The following is a 22,514-nucleotide window of genomic DNA, read 5'->3' on the forward strand; positions in this document are numbered from 1 at the left end:
AACAGCCTAAAGCCAATCTCATTTCCTGTATATTTCATACTGCTTGGGAAGTAATTAGCAGATGATTGAAAACAGACAATATGAAATTGAAATCATTTTCTCCATCTCATTTTTACATTACAAGGGAAAGATGAATCCCACAAAATTCTGCTTTCTACCAGCTTTCATAATTTCACATAAACATTTTTTTTACCATTCTTATTTGTTGTGAATGTTGTTTTGAATGTTGCATGACAATTTTATTCATCTAAAAGGGAGAATGAAGTATGTTTTTTTTTCAATGTGTATCGATTTTCCAACAGAAAAATAATGCATTTAATCGTAGAATAATTTTATTTGATAAAAAGAACATTCAAATTCAGTTATTATATGAACATTAAATAGAATTGTGAGGTTTTTTTTGTGGGGGGCTACAAGATAATCAGTAAGCCTGATAATCTCACAGTCAAGTGTATTGTATTTAAATACTTTACTGTGTCTGATTCAATACCATTTGAAGGAAGTACATTAGTTCAGCTCCAAGCCATTAGGATCCACTTGTTTTCCCTCTAGATCTCTAATCTGATACATACATCTCTGCTGAATTCAATACTGTGCAGGAGATAATATCTCATTAAACGCTGTATCAGATTTCAATAGTCTAAACAATCCAATGATGTTTTGCATTGTAATGTACATGTACCTGTCCTCACTAGACCTTTCTTTATTATCAAACTTTGATCTGATTTCAGGTGTTAGAAATAAAATGATCAAACCTGTTAATAAAAAAACATTCAAGGGTAATTGAAAAGGAGGCCAGTGGAAACATGTGGCCTCAATATACAGGTTCTTTTATATTGCTTTCAAATGGAAGGCTATTTTGGTAGCCACTGAAGACAGGTTTTCAAATAGACAGGTGGCCGCTATTCCCCCTAATGGACCTGTTCTCACTTGACTGTTCTTTGTCCAAACTTTGATCTGATTTCAAGCGTGTAAACAATCAAATGAATTTATGAAACCATAATTTTTTCTCATGAATTGCATACAGGTGTACTTGTTTTGTAATGGGCCTGTTCTCACTAGCCCATTTGTTATCCAAACTTTAATCGCATTTCAAGTGTACAGTGTATAAATGATCAAATGCAACCATTTCTCTCTTGTACATGTGTACATGTACATGTACTCGCTGCAAAATGGACCTGTTCTCACTCGCATGTTCTGTAGCAAAAAATAATCTCATTTCAGGAATATAAACAATCAAATGAAACCATGGTTTCTCTCTTGTATTGGATCTGTAGCCTACATGTACATGTATTTGATGTGGACCTGTTCTCACTAACATGTTCTTTAGCCATAATTTAATCTGATTTCAGGACTTGTTTTGCACTGGACCTGTTCTCATTAGCCTTTTCTTTTCCTTCTAATCACCGAGCCAAACTTTGATCCAGTAGGTGTACAGTAACAGTGAGAATGAAGAATATACTGAGAAGAATGAATGGGATGCATTTTTAATTTGTTGGGTCTTCAATACTTGATTTTATTCACATCATCATATTGCTGGGGTGGGCCTGCATAGCATTTACATTGTACCTTTGCGAAGCAAAGACCAATGGAACTAGAAAATACAAGGAAACGTTTTTTTAATACTTTTTTTGTGTGAATGACCATCATCTTCATAACAGTTTCAGAGAAAATACAAATAAAGGTGTTTGAGGCCTATGCAGTTCTTGATGCTGTTATTACCCTACTGAAAAGGCTCATTTATAAATTCACCAATGTGAGTAATAACGATCCCTCGGGCTTTGAGCAAGGCTCAACACAATCATAACAAGAACCTGAGCGATTCAATTAGCATTATGCTTTGAGATATATTGAGGCAATCTACTTCATAGGACACTGGGCATGTATGTAGTGCAATGGCAATGACAAACAGAGATGATGTAGATCTGTACTTGTACATGAACATGACTTGCTTGTAAACTTGGATAAAACGTTGAGGTAAAAATGAAACTTTTAAAGCATTTAGGCTGTAATTGAAATTTAAGAATTAGTGGAAACATTCAGATTTTGGGAAATAATGGCAACGTTGGCACATTCTGAAAAAAAAAATCTCAATTCCCGAAGTGAACTCTTTCTCTCGATGCAAAAAAAGGTTGTCATCCAGGTGTGGATTGTGGATCCAGAAATTCTGAAGGGGGTGTATTTTTCCCAAATATTTGACAAGTCCCCCCCCCCCCCCCGGTCATCATTACAAAATGATGGGCATCTGGTCTCCACGAAAAAATGAAAGGCAAAAAAAAAAGGAAGAGAAAAATGTAATCACACCAAAAAAAAAGGCATTTTGGGTTTGTCTCTCTAGAATCTCTCTTGTTGGCTTGCAATTTTGAGCCCTCATCTTCAGTCAACACCCCCTCCCCGGATCCATGCCTGCCATTTGAAATTGAGCTTTAATAAGCTGTCCTCATTTCTGTGTTGTTATACTTATACAACAGCCCAATGACATACATGTACAAGCTTTTACATAAGTATGCATTAGCCCATCTTGACAATCACAATGTAAATGTAGGCCTAATAGTGATGCAGGAGAGTTTATTTGAAGCTATCAATTATCCGTGCCTGCCATTTAAAATTGAGCTTCAATAGCTGTCCTCATTAGTATGTTGTTGTTTTTTGTGTGATACAACAGCCCAATGACATACATGTATCAAGTGTTTTTTTTTATGTACATGTACATGCATTAGCCCATCGTGACAATCACAATGTACGTAAATGTAGGCCTAATAGTGATGCATAAATGCTATTCAAGGAGAGTTTATTTGAAGCTATCAATTATCGTTAGATGGTACAGGTAGCTGATGAAGGTAGCCTGTTACACTATAAAATGTACCGTAATACTGGTCGTGAAGTGAGCTTGAATATGAACTTCGTATGACCTCTCATCCTGCTTTCTATTTGTATCATAGAAAATACAATGTAAGCTTCTTTTTTTTCTTAAATTCTCTTCTACTCAATTAACAGTTAAATTTGATCATGAAATTCTTTATTAAAGTTCAGTTTCAGTATAGTAGGCTTCATTAAAAAGGTGTCAGTTTCATATTTATGCTACATGTACATTGCATTCAAGAGCAAAACACAGATACATACCAGTATGTAATACAACGATCTACTTTGTAGTTTAGTGCGCATTCAGATACATGTAAATGATATTAAGTATTATAGGATGTCAATAACTTCATTTGGCATTAATTTCCCTGTAATACATGATCACATGTAAAATAAATCATTTCCCTGAAATGAAAGTACAAAGTGTAGAAGAAAGATCAAAAGTTAAAAGCCTGTGTCTTTGTTATTAGGATCATTAGTGTTTTATTATACCGGTACTCAAGTATCATCTGAGCTGACATTCAAATCTTAATTACTTGGCCATTAATTTTTTTCTAACAGATAATTCTTTGTTATGAAAATTAGATTTTGAATTTCTTTTATAGATGTATTGCCATTTTTTCTTTTTTTTTCAATTTTTCTTTGAAAAAAATTAAAATTCAAGCAGCTATTCTTTTCTAGTGATTGCCTATCAGAAAGCTACAGACAAAGCTCCTGAAATGTTCAACCCATCTCTATGCTGGAGAAGTGGTTTATACAGTGTGTCCTACAAAAAAGGAAACCTGTTTTCAGAGGTACAGTATATTTTACAATTAATAATTATGTTTTTATTATCTATACATTTGACATTTACATGTACATGTATGGTAAGAGTGGAATCTCATCTTTAATCTGAGACCAACAGCTTACCAAATTGTTCACGCATCATGGCACATTACAACCACTAAATTGTACTTGCCCAGAAACTCACGTATGAACATGAATCCACTCTCATTTCAGAGATCAGTGAGAGAAATCTGACATTCCCACATCTGTAATTATTTGGCCATTTAATCTTTTTTCAACAATCGATTCTTTGTGAAAATTGCAATTTGGATTTTCTAGATGTATTGCCATTTTTATGCATTTTTTGCAATTTTCCTTCGAAAAAAAAAGGTAAAATTTGAGCAGCTAAATCTACCTTTAAAATGATAGTGATTGAATATCAGAAAGTTACAGAAAATAATCCTGAATGCTCAACAAATTCTATTCTGGAGAAGAGGGTTTAAATACTGTACATTATACAGGTAACAAGCAAGATAAGGCTTTAAAATCTAACGTTATTGCTGTACCTGGTGTTGAACCTAATGATAAAGATCGTCAAGAGAAGACTGCTGATACCATTAATAAGCATTTCATTAATATAGCATCAGATTTGGCGCCGTTGGATAGAAGTTGCTTACCAGCTTTCTTACCTTCTCCTTGTGTTTGCCCAGAAGTACAACCTTATCAGGTGTATTCTATGCTAAAGAAACTAAAATGCAGTAAAGCAGGTGTAACAGATGACTTACCCCCTCGTGTAATTCGTGAATTCGCATGTGAACTAAGCCATCCTCTTTCCAATATCCTTAATACATCATTTCAACAAGGGTTAGTACCTTGGCAGTGGAAGAGAAGTCAGGTTGTTCCCATTCCCAAGTCACAACCACCGAATATTAAAGAACTTCGACCTATGTCTCTTACATGTCAATTCGCTAAAATTGCAGAATCATTCATTACAAAATGGTTATTTGAAGATATTTCTAAATATATTGACATTCATCAATACGAAAACAGACAAGGTCTGTCAACTACCCATTATTTGATAAAATTATTGCATTGTGTATTGGATAACTGTGAAAAATCTAAATCAATATCCACCATAGTTTGCACAGACTTTTCCAAAGCCTTCGATAGACTTGACCATAATATTCTGATTCGAAAATTAATTGGATTTAACGTAAGACCTTGCATAATTGAGTGGATTGTTAGTTTTTTAGAAAATCGTTCACAATCTGTTAAATATCAGGGCGTGTTGTCTCCGTATATTACAAATCATGCTGGAGTGCCGCAAGGAACGAAATTAGGCCCGATATTATTTTTGATCACGTTTAATGATGCGTGTCAGAATGATTCTTTACCGCACTTTAAATATGTTGATGATCTTACTATAGTTGAGAATCGTTCAATACAAACTCCTTCTGTATTACAATGTCATCTAAATGCACTCGTTACCTGGTCATCTGATAATCATATGAAACTAAATCCGAATAAATGCAATGTAATCAGAGTTACTTTCTCAAAAAATCCACCATTACCTAATCTATTGCATATTGGTGACACTTCTCTGCAATATTCAGAAACTGTTAAAATACTTGGTGTTTATATTCAGTCAAACTTAAAATGGGATAAACAAATTTCAGATATTATAAAAAGGTGTAACAGAAAATTGTATATGTTCAGACTTGTCAAACAATATAAACTCCCTATGTCAGACCTTGTTCAAATTTACATTGGATATATTCGTCCAATTTTGGAGTATTGTGTACCGGTTTTCAATGGAGCACTAACTGCTAAACAGGTTAAGGACTTAGAAAAAATACAAAAAAGGGTTTGCAAAATAATTCTTGGCTTAGATTTTATAGATTATGAAAATGCATTAACAAAATGTGGATTAGACTGTCTTGAAAGAAGACGAAAAAGACTGTTTGGAGTTTGCTAAATCTCTTTTTAAAAACCCTTACTGTAATAACTGGCTACCAAAAAGGAAAAATGTCTCAATCTCATTAAGGAGTGTTCCAAACTTTGCTCAGTTAAAATGCAAAACAGATCGCTTTAGAATAAGTGCAATACCATATTTCATTGATTTACTAAATTCTAAATAAATTTTTATTTTCATACCCTTGAAATCAACTCAAATTATTGCCATTGTTTTAGTCTCCATTTCAATCCAATTGATATTTGAATTTTTAATTGTCTAATATTCATCACTTTTTAAAATTGTATTTCTTTTTTTATTTTATTTTATTATTTTTAATGATTTCTTATGTACACTTGCTCTTTAAAATTTATTTATTTTCTATGTACATTGTAAATTGTTTGCTTTTATCCATGCTTTGTGAACGTTTTATTGTAAAACATGTTAATTTCAGCCTTCTGGCTTTGTATAAACATGTATTGTTTTTATACGAAATAAACCATGATTGAATTGAATTGAATTGAATTGAATATTTAACATTTTCCCAATAGAGTCAAATGAAAACAATACCTCCAAAAGTCCAGAGGCTATCGGTGTCCTCATGATAAACGGACGCATGCCCCGCCCTCTTGCTTAGTCCTCCACTGTCACCGCTAGAGATGAGGAAGGTCTCACCCCACCCTAAGTTGCTGTTTGTTGAAAGGCTGCACCCCTCCCCGACAAAGCCTGGTGAGCACGCACACTGCTGTATACCCTGGATAAAAAGTAAGAAACATTGAAGGAGATTCATTTTATACTGTGACATGAATTGATATTGATTTTAAGGAGAAAAACATTCTGGATTTCAAACATGTTCATTTCATTACATTTATGTCTAGACATTCACTAGACTGTTCTATCAATATTGTCCTTATCATTTTATATTTATCACCATGTACATTACATGTACATGTACAGTGTAGTACTCTTTAGAACTAAGACTATATTTTAGTACCTTGAAAAAAATAAATTCTTGCAGTTTTTTTACCAAATAAGACAAGAAGTCTACAGTGTACTAGTCTGCTATGCAGACTCTGAATGGCTTGTATGGTGGGATCTCAGCGCGCGCTGCTGCTGAAAGGGCGAGCGATCTGCAGCCACAGTAGACCTGCAGACTCGTTAAATCAGCTGTGGTACACACTGCAGATGTGGGTCTACATTTGTAGACTAACAGTGTACATGTACACTGTGTACATGTGTACTGTACATAACAAATACATAAAATAATATCACAATATTTATTGACGATTAACAAAGTTTTGAAAACTTGGGTTATGTTTACACTTATGTATTAAGGTGTGAGACATAATAGGCTAACTTGTTTCCCTTTCATCAATACAAGTTTGTCATCGGACAAATCTTTATATCAGACAAGATTTCTTATTGGCAGGGAAGCCAATGACCTGTGTTTGACTGAGCATTCCTTTATGTACATGTACATCTATTCATGGCAAATGTCAGATAAATCAAGACTTAAATGTTGGACTTAAGATCTTAATACAAGACCTTTGATGGAAGCTCCACATCTCAACGGTTTGACGCAATGTACACGTACCATCAATCCCTGTTGCTAAGCACTCACTGTTTTAGTGTTTATTACCATGTCATTATCATGCAAGATCCTGTACATATGGAGACTGTACAATCAGTACAAGGGGACGTTCACACTGATGGCATACATGTAAAAATTAGCATCATACCTCATTTCCTCTACGGCTGCTGTACGTCAAGTCCAAAACAGCCGTTTTATCAAGTTCCATTCAAACCACCGATACATTGATGTAGCTGGTACAAAAAATGTTAAAGTGGCTTTTTTCGACTCGCCGTATGGCGGCGGTAAGGGAAATGTGACCGAGGTACATGTATTGCATGTAAGCACACATGCAAGTTTATAAGCCTTCATAAATTACTTTAATATTGATGACCTCCATGTCTGGGATCTTTTCTCATTGGTGTCCACACTACAAGAGCTGGTCACCTACATGTACATCAGGGCCCCGTCTTACAAAGAATTACGATTGATCCAATCAATCGTAACTCTATGGAAATCCATCAGTGTCATAATTTTTTTCTACAGGAAATTTGCAAAATGTCCTTTGTAAACAAAGGAGAACACAACGAAATGTCAAGAAATCAATGAATTTATGAATATACATCATATCTAGAATTTGTTTTTATTCAACATGCATTTTATATGTTGACTTTATAGCTGGCTTTCCATAGTTGCGATTGATCGGATCAATCGAAACTCTTTGTTAGACGGGCCCCGGGACTGACCTACATACTGTGCATGTGCCCGAATACATGTATACTTAATATATGACAGGTTGAAAAGAAAGAGTACTATATTAAAATCAACCTCCCCCCTCCCCCTGTGTACATGTATGTTGTAATCTTTCTTTTATCCAAGGTGGTACACACACAACACTAGACAGTGTTATTCATTCTAGTGTGATGAGTTGCCACCATCACCTTTGTTTGCTATTAAAGTGTCTGGTTGTTGACACAATACATAAAGTGAAGATGAATGAATGGGTGACTGGTACGGGATACTGTCTTGTCTGATAATGTATACTGTAGTCACTGTAACATAGCCAGTGTCTTGAAGTTTCTTGTATATTATCCTTATTCAAAGATAAATGCCAGTTGTGGTAATAATCTCAAATTGAGTTTGAACAGAATGCAATGAAATTGCCACCAAAATGTTTGAATGTACATACATGTACATGTAAAACGATATGTGCCAAATAATTCTATGATAAAATGCGTAATTGCTGAGAAATCAGCAAAATAAGCATGGAATTCCATAAAATGTCGGGCATTTTTCACAGCAACATTAATACACTACCCCACATATGCTTTTCTATGTTAGTACATGTAGATATCAGAATTATCAATTTTGAGCTAAGATTTCACGATTTTACAAAGATACTTTTTAGTGTATATAAATTTACATCAATGTACCAGATCTACATTAGATATGTATGATAATATTTTGATAATTAACCATGATTTTAATAAAAGACTTCCTTATGAAATAATTGTTCACTGCAACTACCATCTTTTACCTTTAATAATAAGGCAGTTCTGAATGACCAAACAAACAATGTGAGTGATAACATCGTAGGCTACATGTATGATGTACATGTAGGCCTGCAGTTTCTTGAGCTAATATTAGGACTCTGTGATTGTGCAAACATGTCCAGACCTTTATAAAAAATATATTGTGCAATGTACATGTACATGTACACTGTACTGAAAAAAACAGTGGGGCTTTAAATATCTTCTTCATGAAAGCAGAAAAAAGTAACTTGTGAACTGGCACTGCCACTGCATGCATCTAATATTCACTGTACGTGTACACAAGACTTCCATGAGCATGGCATGTAGACTACATGTACATACATGTACATACAATGTACATGAACATGTACTGTACTACATGTAGCATGCACACTATGAGGCCATTCTCATTACGCTTTCTAAAACTAGTTTACTGGAAACCGATTCAGTAAACCAGTTTGGAATCTTGATCGCTTTGCTAGCGTTCCCACTTGATCACACGAAAGTGATTTTCAAAATCACTTCACGTAGAGCGATCTTGTTGCTATGGAAACGCTCTCAGTGGGGTGACATGTTTCGCTCAGAATTCGAAACTGCAGCGTAGGCATTCTACACTTTTCGTTTGGAGTAGCGCGCTCAAAATGTGCGAAGATCGCTTCTTGAAGAACGGTCGTGTCCTCACTTAATGTACGCTAAAACCAGTTTAACGAGGCAAAGCGATCTTGAAAACTACATCGCGAGGTGGTTTTCTGAACCGGTTTGGAAGATTGCTTCCAAGATCGATTTGACCGTTCTCACTACACGTTAGAACTACATGTAGTTTCCACTAAACTAGTTTCCAGTAAACTAGTTTTAAGAAGGAAGTGAGAACAGTGTCTTGTATCTACCGCCTACCTCAGTACAATTTAAAGATACCAGTTGTGGCAACAATCTCAAAATGAGTTCAAACAGAATCAAATGAAATACCACCAAAGTGTTTGTATGTATTTAAAAAATATGTGCCAAATAGCTCTGGAAGAAAATGCGTAATTGCTGAGAAATTAGCAAAATAAGCACAGAATTCCATCATAATGTCGGGTATTTTTATAAGCAATATTAATACACTGTCCCACATATGCTTTTCAGTGTTAGTGATCATCAGAATTATCGATTTTGAGCTAAGATTTCATGATTTTACAAAGATAAGCTTTAATACATTAATGTACCAGATCTAGATGTATGATAATATTTTGAAAATTATAACCTTTTCAAGATTTGAAAGACTTTCTCATGAAATAATTGTTTGCTGCAACTCCGGTCTTAAATTACCTTTTTAAACAAAAATTATCACCGGGATGAGTACTCATACAATGGGTCAACACAATGTACATTACTGTTCCTTTCACTGTACATGTACAGTACCAAACAGAGTCCTGAACAAATGCCTTGAGTTCATACGCAAAGGAACAAATGCCTTCATACATTTACATGTACATGTACATGGACAATTTGGACATGTGATATTAATGTGTGACAATGAGTTTGGAGGTCTTTGGATTAAGACTATCAACTTGCCAAGATCAAATTCTGAATCATCACTCATCATCACAAGTGGTTTGACTGCAGTAGACCATGGTGACAAGTCTCTTTTAACCCAATATTGCATTGTAGCATCATTCACATTGTGCACGTACAGTTCATGTAGTACTGATTTGAATTACATGTACATGTAGCATAGGAAATAAATTGGGGCGACGGGCAATTTCACCCTCATGACAGCCCTAACCCCAAAAAACAAAATTCCTCCAAAATACATGCTCTGGGACAACCATTCCTAGTTATAGAGTAGCCCCAAAATCTGTTCAAAAATATATTCAAGATTATTATAAAAGAAATTCAATATTCTAACTGTGGCAGAAGAATGTCAGAAGACCCACTAACCAAGTGCCAATGCCCCCTCCCCCCCCCCCCCTGCCTAATGTACATATTCTCTTTCAGAGCTGTTCTCTTTTCCTTAAATTTTTCTTTAAACTAATAAAGAATTTTTAACACCCCAGCGATAATGTGTTTTTCATTTCTCCTATGCCAAAGGATATAAACAAGTTCTTGCGCCCATTCACCCTAAAATCAACCTCATAATGTGTGTAATACTTGTATCTTTTTCTGAGCTGCCCTCAATTCTTTCTTTCAAATTTTGAGATATTACAAGGCTGTAGTGTAAACACCCCCAACGAGTTGAGAATATGGTTTACAATTTCTTCTATGCTCGAGGGTGTGAACAGGGTTCTTGTGTACCCCTAGAAGAGCAGACACAGTGCACTTCCCTTCCTTGCACTTTGTACATGTTTTCCTACCTCGGACTCCGAGCTGCTCTATAAATAAATAGTTCCTGAATAGGAGACTCACATGGCTACATGTACAGACTGTAACTATCAGGCAATAGGAACGGCGCTGTACAGTCCCCTACTACCTTGTTCAACATACATAATCTAGATGTGATCATATACATGTAGTGTAGGCCAATAAAGGGATGCTCCGGGATGAAAATATTTATATGTAAATAAATAGAGTAAAACTCACAGAGCAAAATGCTGAAAATAATCAAAATCGGATAAAGTTTAGCAACATTTTGCGAAAACAGTAACACATGTATATGCACATGGTCATGAATATTCATCAGGTGGGCTGATGATGTCACATTCCCTTTTCAAATGCTTTTACATGAAATCATAGTTGTATAATTTTTTCATACATGTATGTGTAAATGATGTGTCTCCGTTATGATGAAATAAGTTGCTGCAATAAATAACTAATGCAATATCAGTTGTCAATCCAATTGTTTTAATAGTTCTTGGTAGAAAAATTTTGAATAAACCTAATTTCATATAATAAAATACAAAAGAACATCTGATTATTCATGAAGACATGCCTACATGTAGAACATTTTGCTCTGTGAATTTTACTCTATTTTAATACTGAAATATAAATATCTTCAGCCTGGAGTATCCCTTTAACAAAAATGCCTGGTTCCTGAAAAGGTTACATACATGTAGTATGCCAAAAATATTGGGGGAAATAAATACTGTACAATGTCTTTACCCTGAATTTTTTAGAATCTTCACAGAGCTCTACTTTGTAAATTGTACATAGACAGCACAGTCACAGGTTTTTTGTACATGTATGCTGTCCTAGTACAGTGTAGATCTACATGTACATAAAGTATGCACAAAATACATGGACATGTGTCTAGAGCTAAATGATAATAATAATCCGCTTGTACATATAGCGCTTAATACAATGCATCATTACAAGGCAATGTTGCATCACATGATCACAACAATAGGGACAGTGATTTTCCGTTTCAAAAAATTGCCTTTTCCGTTTCAGAAAATCTCAAATTCCGTTTCAGCATGTCAGAAAACGGAAATTCCGTTTCCCCATAGACTTTGTACACACGGAAAAGTGACAATTCCGTTTACACATTTACATGCACACTCGCACTGGTCAAAATTTGTATCTGCTACTGTACCAACAACACAATAAAATCCGTTCTAATCGGATCTATGCGGGTGAATAAAATATTTTAACACACCCATTTTGCATGCATACATCCTCACCTTTCATATTATTAGCATTATTTCACGGTGAAATGATATTTCATCGATAATTTTGGGGGTTTTTGGACATCGTTATCATCAGTCATCGTCTTTTCCCAATCCGCCATCTTGGATTTTAAGACCACGATATCGTTCTGTTACATCTTCAAACGTAGAGGGCAGCAACACACAACTGTGTACATGTAGTTGAACGACACATGTGTGGCATGTGAAGCCCAACCCGGCCGGCCGGGTACGGGTACGGTGCGGGGTACAATCGAGTGTGCTGATGTCGAGTGCAGTCACGATGTGTGAATTGTCATGATAGTAGCGAAGTGAGATCGTGTTTTCTGGGTTTTTTTGGCCATTTAATATTCTCATTTTGTTGTGATTTTGGAGTAAATTCTGTTGCTATTCTGTGTATTTTGAGAGAAAATACGTTTTCCGTGATTTTCCGTTTGAAATGCCATTTTCCGTTTCAAAAGGCCCTTTCCGTGAATTCCGTCCGTTTTCCGCGATCGCGGAAAATCACTGTCCCTACAACAAGTCTTCTGTGCATTTCAAGCCTTAATATGCTAAAATACTTATACTGAGCCATTCATCTATTAGTCCTACAATATACAAATTAATATTCTACTTTTTATTTTGCAACATTGTCATTAGTTTTGCATTTTATAGCCTTATTCACAAATTGATAATAACTTTGACATTCTTCGCAGTTCACTTCATCAAATAAAAAAATATATATTTTCCTACCGATTGTTGGCAACTTCCTTGATTCCATTCTGAGCCGCACTCGTACGGGCAATTGAGTCTCTCACAGCTGTCTCCATGGTAGCCAGAATAACACACACAGGAATAGTCGACACAGGTCCCATGGCCTGAACATCCATGGGGGCAGTCTTCGATGGTATACGTCGCATCGAATCCGAGTAGATTATAGTTACGATCACTGTACATATATATCAGCATCTGCAACATGAGACAATAAAGTAAAGTACATGTACATGTAAACTTTACACATCATACCCATATTCTGAAGTCAGGTTTAATTTAAAACTCTGGTTTTAAGTTGTGGTTTAACTATATGGAAAGCCAAGTGTTACATAAATCTCTAACAGTAGAGGTTCAATGTTTCAGTTCTTTTGACTCCCAAAACATTATAAAATGCCTCGGAAGTATAAGTATGACAGTTGTTTTCACCATTAAAGAATTAGTAAAGAGCACGGTAAACATGAGAACATTCACTGTAAACAAAATTTTGAAACATTTGGCTTCCCATAATTTTAGCCGAGCTTAAAATAGACCATGGTCTAAGTCAAACCTGACATCCAAATATGGGCCCATGTGTCAATCATTGGTGGGGCTACATGTACAGGGGGGAAGAGATGATCATCCCCCCCCTCCCCTCCCCAACAAAAAAAATCAGGTAATAAACTAAAAAGAGAGGGGGGAGAAGAAAAGGGAAGTGAGGAGAAATAAAAACATGAAGAAATGAAGAAGTCCATGTATTGGCCGTGTTTTTTTTCCACTTTAGTTTAGAAAAAAATAAATAAAATGAAGTTCATCTTGCCCTCCTACATGTACATGTACCCCCAATGAAATTCATGTCCATACATGTATGTAATGGTGCAGCTCCTGGCGTCAATAAAATAACATCTTTCAAACTTCAATAAATTGAATGTTAACAGATTTTTTTACAAAACTTGTATAAATACCACAAGAGCCCCATTGTATGTAACATGTACTTGACATTTTAGTTCGTGTACCATTACAAAGAATTGTTGACAATGCGGTATCCAGGCAACGTCACAAGACAGCCAATGTATTACAAGGCTTGAATCCTCCTGTATCACTGATTACAAAATTATCAACACCTGTATAGAATATGTGCATGTACATCAATTCAATTCTCTTTAAGATCTGGTGGGTGTTTCATAAAGCTGTTTGTATAAAGTTAAGAGCGACTTTAAGAACAACTGGTGATTCTTTCTTGTGGTGAATGGTCCCGGGGGGGCCACTTACATTGATGAGTGGATACCATGCGCGACCAAAAAAACACGTAAAAAGGATGTCTTTTTCACGATAGGGCACGTTACGTACGTAACGTGATAAGGGTGTCAAAAACACAAAAATAATGAAAAAAGGGTATCTATTTCGCTAGGACAATTACGTGTTTAGGGTCGAATTTGCGGGGATGATAAAACAAAATTAAAATGTTTTATAAAGGATGTCCTTTTTGCCCCAACACTTCGTGTTTAGAGTCCAATTTGCGCGAGGTGTAGAAGGTGGGGTCGTACTAAACCAAACAAGGTAAAGCCGACGACCGAAGGACCCGTAACAATAAAACATTCCTGTACTTGTTTAGGGGTTCATTTCAGGGAATATTTGCCAACAGTATCGTTTTGTTTCCAATACTTGTTAAGGGTAGGGTTTCACACGCCAATACTTGTTAAGGGGTGCATTTTCAGAATATGGAAATTACGTGTTTAGGGTGCTTTTCGAGACCCCATGGTCGCGCATGGTATCCACTCGTGAATGGAAGTGGCCCCCCCGGGTGAATGGTGTACACCAAAATGATCAATGACGATGGTTTAGCGCATAAGAAAGGATCACCAGTCGTTCTTAAAGTTGCTCTTAACTTTAATACGAACAGCTTTATGAAATGGGCGACCGATTCCACTGTAAAATAAATTTGAAAGGCAAATCCAAATACATGTGACGTGAACCCAACCTTGAATAATTAATCAGAGAGAGGTACATGTACATGTATTTTTGAATCCCACCAAGGCACTAGCATAATTAGCATTGTGTATCAAGGTGTTGATTCACTATTGATCACTCTCCACCAAATGTATGCAGTATACTGTATGTACATGTATGTACAGTACATGTACATGGAGGATGCATTAGAGCCCTTTACAATTACATTAAAATTTGGCCAACTCATTTTCAATGGGTATTGCTTTTTAAAAGCAAATATTGTTTAACATTTTACCCATTGAGAATGAATTGGCCAATAGGCAAGCACTATTCAAGAGACTGCAAAATGTTGCTAGCCACTGAAATCGAAATGGCCAAACACAATAGTATTTAGGTTCTGATAGCATCCAACTTCGGAGGCAACCGATCTGTAGTGTGTGGGATCACCCATTTTTAATATTGAGTGCTCAGTACCAGATTTACTCCCTAGGCCCAAGGAGAGGAGATTGTGCAATATGTGGGCAGGCCAGAATCCAATGATCATCTTCCTTGTACATATGTAATTGCGCTTCTGAAACGTTATTAAGGCAGCATTAAAAAGCAGAACATTATATAATTGATCAGGGATGTAGTCGATTCCACATTTTGCCACCTTAGCCTTGGCCACAGCCCGAGTCATGTGGAGAAAGTCAATGGGAGATTTTCACCAACGGCCTCGTGACGTGGGCCCCGTTGCATAAAAGTTACATTGTACTATGTACATGTATGGTAACTTTGCCATTCAATGGTAACTACCATGGTAACGCTGATCAAGAGCCAATCAGAATCAAGTATTCCATGAAAGTCACCATTGCATGGCAAAGTTACCAGAATGGTCGCTTTAATATGCGAGAGGCCCCTGGAAGTACCGGCCTCAACTACATGTACATGTACATCCCTGATCATCACAGTGAGCAGAACTTACCTGGCCAGATTCAGCCATCAATGTGGACGGAATAGAGTCACCGCTGAGGGCAGCAATCATCGGACTTTGGTGAGAGTTACCATCATAAACGCTGACAAAGTCATAGCCACATTCCGTGGCAAATTTGGAGAATGTCAACATGATCTTCATATCTGAGTTTGGTGCTAGAAAGAAACAAACAATGATTTAATTATACAGTGTAAATAATTTATAATTTTTCGACTCGAAGGCCCGTATTCTAAATTTGGGTTTTAATAATTGAAACTCCGGTCTAAAGTTGTGGTTTAAACTAGTGCTGTAGCCGAACCGAACAGAAGTTCGCCGAACTTGGTACATGTACAAACACCTGGTTCGGTGGTTCAGTATAAAAATTCAGGCACATTAATTTTACCAAGTATTATTGAAACACACTTTAATGCAGCTGGGTCTCCATAGATAATTTTGCATACAGTATATAGCCAAACCTCGAACCAGAACAAAGTTCAGAAAAAATTGCCGAACCCTGCCGAACCAAACCGAACCCAAACATGCTGCCTGACTACATGTAGTTTAAGAAGAGGATCAACGTATCAGCTCATTTGACTCTCAAATCATTCTTGTCTAGGAAGGATATTAAAGTACATGTACATGTAGTTGTCTACACCATTAATAAAGAACTGGGAAAGAGCACATACTAAAACATAGAATTACATGTAGAAACAAACAAAATTTTGACATGTTTGGCATCTCATTTTTCTTTCTTTATTTTGACCATGGTCTATAAAGTTAAACATGCCATCAGTATACAGGCAAGAGTTAATTTCATTATTAGCCAACTATCAACTGACGTCCATGGCTACATCAGTTTTATTATTTATCACCATCATTGATTACATTGTAGTTTCCATTCCACATCATCTGATCAAAACCGAAATACCCCACTCAGTGCATCTCTACGCCTGACTGGTCAAGTTTGACATACATGTAATATTTTACAACAGAACGATCAGGCTGCAATAAAGTGAGTGGGTGTGCACTGGAAAACTATACTTTCAAAGTAATGTACATGTAGTTTTCCAGTATTTTGTACAGTATTTTTAGTATTCATGTAATGCAGCTCAAGTTTAGAGCAATCCTTCCAAAAACAACAATCACTACTGTACAAGCTGTTATTTTCGGGTACAGAATTTTCCGCGAATTCCGGGTTGTTAAATTCGATCGGAAGATGTACAAAATACTTCCACAACAATTCAGAGAAGATAAATTAGTGCAAACCATGTGCAAAACTATATTTCTCAATGACTTCATGCTGATGTGTGCTTTATACATAAATATATCCCGATAAAAACAGTTACAAACTGTAACAAAGTGTGGAAAAAAGTGGCTTAAATTTCACTTTTTTGTACCTTTAGATCTGAAAATTCATCATGTCACGGTTTGATATGTAAGAGTAATCTTTTGAAGTTGTGTTTTGTTTATAGATTCACTTTGTAAAAAGTTGGTTTCAGTGCAAAATGTTGAATTCTGTGAACAGATTCTTACCCGGGCTCTAAAAGCTCTGGTCATGTGACTTATGAATATTAATGACTATGGAAATAGCTGCTAATACGTGTGTATATAGTCAATCAGATGACAATAAATACATTGTAATATTAGTATATTACAGTGAGTGAATAAATATCGATAGAATTATGTTAGAAAATAGTTTAGGCTCTGATTTTGTTTGAGAAATAAAAAAAGTGAAATTCTAGCTAACTTTTTGAATCACTAACTGTACTTTCTAAACCTTATTTTTTTATAAAGGTGCATATCTCAATTTTCTCACTTCACAGGATGTTTTCAATAGCAAAACTTTGATGTTGGGGACATTGGCACTGACTGATAAATATGTCAATATTTTCGCGCACTGTTAAACTCGCGGCCGATCGGCAATTCGAGAAATCAGCGAAAATAAAACCACCGCGAAAATAACAGCTTATACACTAGTATTTATAAAAGTTCTGCAAGTACATGTACTGTACATTGTACATGTATATGTAGGCCTACATGTACAGCACAGGCTAACAATTTAAATTATAAATGCCCTATACATGTACATGTATGAAATTATGTACCTTTGAATGCATGGTGTACAACGTGTAAATGCCAGAATACACAGATGGCCGGCCTGTTTGTTTGTGAGCAACATATATATGAAAGTGACTTCCAGGGTAGGAATATGAATATGAATGCTAGTCTCAGACATGCAGACCCAGACTTAACAATGCATGTACATTGTATAGTGTGTTCTTTAGTAAATACAGTACACTGTACAGGCCTACATGTTCACCCTTTTGTACCATTTACATGTATGGAGACTGTGCTACATCATATGCAACTGCTAGTGTAGGAACATGTATTTTTTAGGGGGGTGGAACAGGTGGGGGGTACTATAAACATGATACAAGTACATGTACATGTATGCACACGTTGTACAACCCCATACATTGTACCATCAAATGACTTAACAAATGTTCATTGCCGTCTTTCTGGACACGCATTCTGCAATGAGGAAAAGTTTCCAGATACCGGTATATGGAAAAAAATTACATGTAATGGTGATGGAGGGAAAAAATTGGAATTGCCCCTGTAATGGAAAAAAATGCATTTCATTGCCTACATTTTATTATAATAGATCAAATAAAAATAATACACAATTTTACGCTTTATTTCCCAAATGGCCTTAAAGTGCTCACGATTTCAGGTTAAAAAAAAAAAAATTGGGACTTCTTGAAATTCAATTGTTGGGGATTGTCTTGTGAGAACAAGTTTGTTACTTTGTTCCATTCCATTGAGGATGCAATGTTCAGAAAAGGTTCTATCTCCGGACTGTTTTCATTTTGGATAGTTAATTTAAAGTGGGTCAGCAGAGGATCTACACTTGTAATACATTATGTACAAGTACAAATGTACAGGTAGATTATATATTTAATTTTCATTTCATTTATTTTTACCAAAATCTATAAAACAGATGAACAGACTATATTTTAGCCTGCATTCATTACCAATACCAATGTGCATTACAGCAGGCACATGTGTACAGTACTGTATGTGTACATGTACAATGTAGCACAAACCAAGCTCCTTGTACATGTATGGTAGGGGGTCCTAAAGCTACGCACCACTCATCGCGCATACAGTTTTTATGGCAAATGCACACTCTGTGTGTGGAACTGTGACTGCAGAGTGACGAACGATTGCTATTCAATTTTTTCTACAGAGGCTGCAGTCAATCTCTAAATGCAGAGAAAACCAACAACTGTATGGAATTTGGAGTTATATTCGCTTAAATTTCATTTTAACCTATAATAATATGAATATATTTTAGAAATTGAGGCACAGGAAATACAATTTTTTTGCATGATAAATCGAGTGCGTAGCTTTAGGACCCCTTCTACATCCGGTGGTGAAATCAAGAGGTGTTCGGAAAACACGGCGGGATTTTCGTATTAGTGAGTTTTGCGATATTTTCTTCTTGGTTAATGATCTTTAGAATGTTTGCCACAAATTAGTGAAAGATATTTGTTGAAATATTGAAATTGGGATAGTTTTTGTTTGAAAATAAAGTGCGTAGTTTTAGGTCCCCCCCATCATACAAACTTTGTAGACATGTATGCTCCCTGGACAGATATTGAACTACACTCTACTACATGTACATGTAGGAACTTTGCCTCCAATTTTTATTATAGCCTTCATGATGAACAGTGGCACTTTACAAAACTACAATACGATCATTTCATTCTTCACTACCGTGTAGCCTATACAGGTGATCCAACGATTTCTAGATCATTTCTCAACATGATTTACAAGATAATTGCTAATAATCAATATTATTAATAATCAGTAATTACATGTAATCAATATAATGATTGTGGGCATTAACAAAAAGACAAGAAGACAAGACAATTACATGTAGTTTCAGTTTCAGTGGCTGGGACAAACTACAATGTGCATCACCTTATTGATAAAAAATGTAACAGAATACCCATGCTTCACTTACGGTATATGGTACATGTAGGCCTACATGTACCTGTACCCCGGAGGGGCGGGGGGGGGGGCCACTTCCATTGACGAGTGGATACCATGCACGACCATGGGGTCTCCCATACCACTGATATGAGTGCTACCTCCCCCCCCCCCCTGGGTGAGAACCCCCAAGAAGTACATTTGTAGACTAGATCTTGATGTAAAATGTAGAAATTTGATTCACAAAATCACCTTCATTTTGGATTAAAACCTTTTTTTTTCTGAACAAAATCTCTTTCCTTTTGGAGTGAAAACAGTTTTTTTTTTTTTTTGCTTGTCATTTTTTCTTCTAAACTAGCACCCCCTCTTCAGTCATTCCCATCCCACCACTACTAGGGCCCAGGCCCCTGTTTATGACTGGACCAAAAGCTTCGGACCCTGTTTTATTGGTTGTTCCGCATTGGCTCAACTCACCAATTACAGAGACCGAAGTTTTAACTCGATCTGTACAGGGACTCAATAAAGTTCGGATAAACCAGGGAAGTGAAATTGCGCGAGAGCCGAAGTCACTGTTTTTTTTGTTTTTTTTCCCGAATTTGTGCATTTCAGGCCAAAACGGAATAATAATCTTTATTTTGGTCCAGTTCTTTTCATATATTTTTTTATGAAAGACAAAAATTGATGAGCCCCGTCGGGGGTATTTTGCATTTTTAACCCCCAATGGCGGCTGCACGATCGCGAGCCGTCTGTGTACGAGGAGAAACAAAATGTTAAAAAACTCCTCGAAGCAGACGGCTGCCAGCTGTCTAGTTTATCACATGATGCAATTTCATGCAACAGACAATCGATTTCTCACCTTGTATTAACCACTCACACTCCGTTGAAATGGGATAACTCTCATTTGGATGGTCCGAAATAAACCCCTGCAGGTCAGTCAATATGGCACGGCCAGTCGGGCCAAGTCCATAACACTTTGCAGAACACATCTGGCTCTTCAAAAACACACACAATAAAACAGCAAATAAAAATGTCTTCCAATACGACATGGATGGAAATAATTGGTGGACTGTCTGTGACATATTCCTCTTGATACATCCTGGCAAATTGCTTTCTTTCAAGTCCCTTTGCAGTTCTTTATTTCTTGACGAGCTGCCATCCCGTAACCGACCACTTTTCCACATTTCTGTTGATCGGCTGGGTCCGTTTCTTTCCCTCGAAAGAGAGTTATCCTCTCTCCCTCGCTGCATACATCTCACATTTTCTGCCAGGGTGAAAATCATATCCATGTTTTCTTCACTTCTCTTGGAGTAAAACCGAGACGGGAGGTGACCCGTCTCTGGGCAGCAGTGATTTACATTTAGCTGTCCTTTCGCCATGTTGTTCATTCGTCAGAAACAGCTGATGGGCTTATCAACCGCAAAGACACAGCTCAGTCCACACACAACATGCACACACATTCATCAGAGTGGCTTGCGGAGCGAAAACAGCACTGACAGGAAGGACAAAAGCCGAGATTTCCTACCGAAATGAATTACCATTCCAAGTCCATTTTACCTCCATCGCATCTGAAATATCGTATTTCATTCCACACTGGTTGTTGGTAAATGTTTGTGAGATAAAATCCAGATATATAACTCTCCTTTCTCTGGCCCTATTTGGCTTCGGGATCTGCTGTTACGACTCCATCGCTACACAAAAGTTGGACTCAATTGAAATTAGGTGACCGGGGTTGAGCGTTCTCTCTACAATACGGTGCACATTGTTGTCAAGTCCCGCACCAACCCATACACTATTTCAACAAGTGATGGCTTTAAAGAGCAATCTTTAAAAGGTGTTTAGCTCCATCTGCGGCAAGTGTACAGGAAGTTTATCAGCACCATCATCGTCACCACAACCACCACTGGCGGATGGGGGGGGGGGGGGGGCTGGGGGGGCTGGGGGGGGGGGACACAGCCGGTCCGTGCCCCCCCCCCCCTTTTTTGAGAGGCACAATTAAAATGATTAATATAAAAATGTCCTTATTTTTTGGTTGAAAGCTTTTTATTTTTTTTTTTGGTTGTCAATTTTTTCCTGGGGAAAATGTGCCGCCCCCCTCCTTTTGGAAAATCCTGGATCCGCTCTTGCCTGACACCCACCATGTACCAACATTAACCACACACACACATACACCAGCACCACCATCATCGATCATCATCACCTCCACCATCATCATCATGCAGGGGCGGAAATCTTTCTAAAAGGTAGGGGGACGAGGGGCTAGAAAATTTGACAAGCAAAAAAAAAAAGGTATCATTCCTAAATACATGTTTTATTTCGATTTTGAATGATATACTGTATTTCTTACCATCATAAAAGACCTAAAATAGTAGGGGGACATTTGATATTGTGTCCCCCCCTACTATTTTGAGTAGGGGGGACTCGTACGTCCCCCCTGGGATTTCCGCCCATGATCATCATCACCACCACCACTCACCATCGATCATCATTACCACCACTACTTAATACAAAAAAACCACCACCCGTGCACCACTCCACCATCACCACCAAATCATTATTATACAATATATAGTATTGATAATAATGGCGGGATGAAATTAGCGAATTGTAG

The 22,514-nt window shown here is 36.8% G+C and overlaps 1 protein-coding gene across 1 annotated transcript; it reads right to left on the reverse strand.

The window, feature by feature from the left end:
* Window positions 1–3,506: 3,506 nt before the first annotated feature.
* Window positions 3,507–21,613, reverse strand: LOC129267222 (multiple epidermal growth factor-like domains protein 8). The gene is made up of 4 exons (XM_054904955.2): window positions 20,763–21,613; window positions 15,923–16,086; window positions 13,012–13,227; window positions 3,507–6,332 (listed from the first exon to the last, which is right to left on the reverse strand). The coding sequence occupies exons 1-4, from the start codon at window positions 21,289–21,291 to the stop codon at window positions 6,132–6,134; spliced, it is 1,110 nt and encodes a 369-aa protein (XP_054760930.2). The 5' UTR covers window positions 21,292–21,613; the 3' UTR covers window positions 3,507–6,131.
* Between the last annotated feature and the right edge of the window lie 901 nt (window positions 21,614–22,514).

The sequence above is a fragment of the Lytechinus pictus genome, chromosome 8 (genome assembly GCF_037042905.1).
Source record: "Lytechinus pictus isolate F3 Inbred chromosome 8, Lp3.0, whole genome shotgun sequence".
In the NCBI taxonomy this organism is placed as follows: domain Eukaryota; kingdom Metazoa; phylum Echinodermata; class Echinoidea; order Temnopleuroida; family Toxopneustidae; genus Lytechinus; species Lytechinus pictus.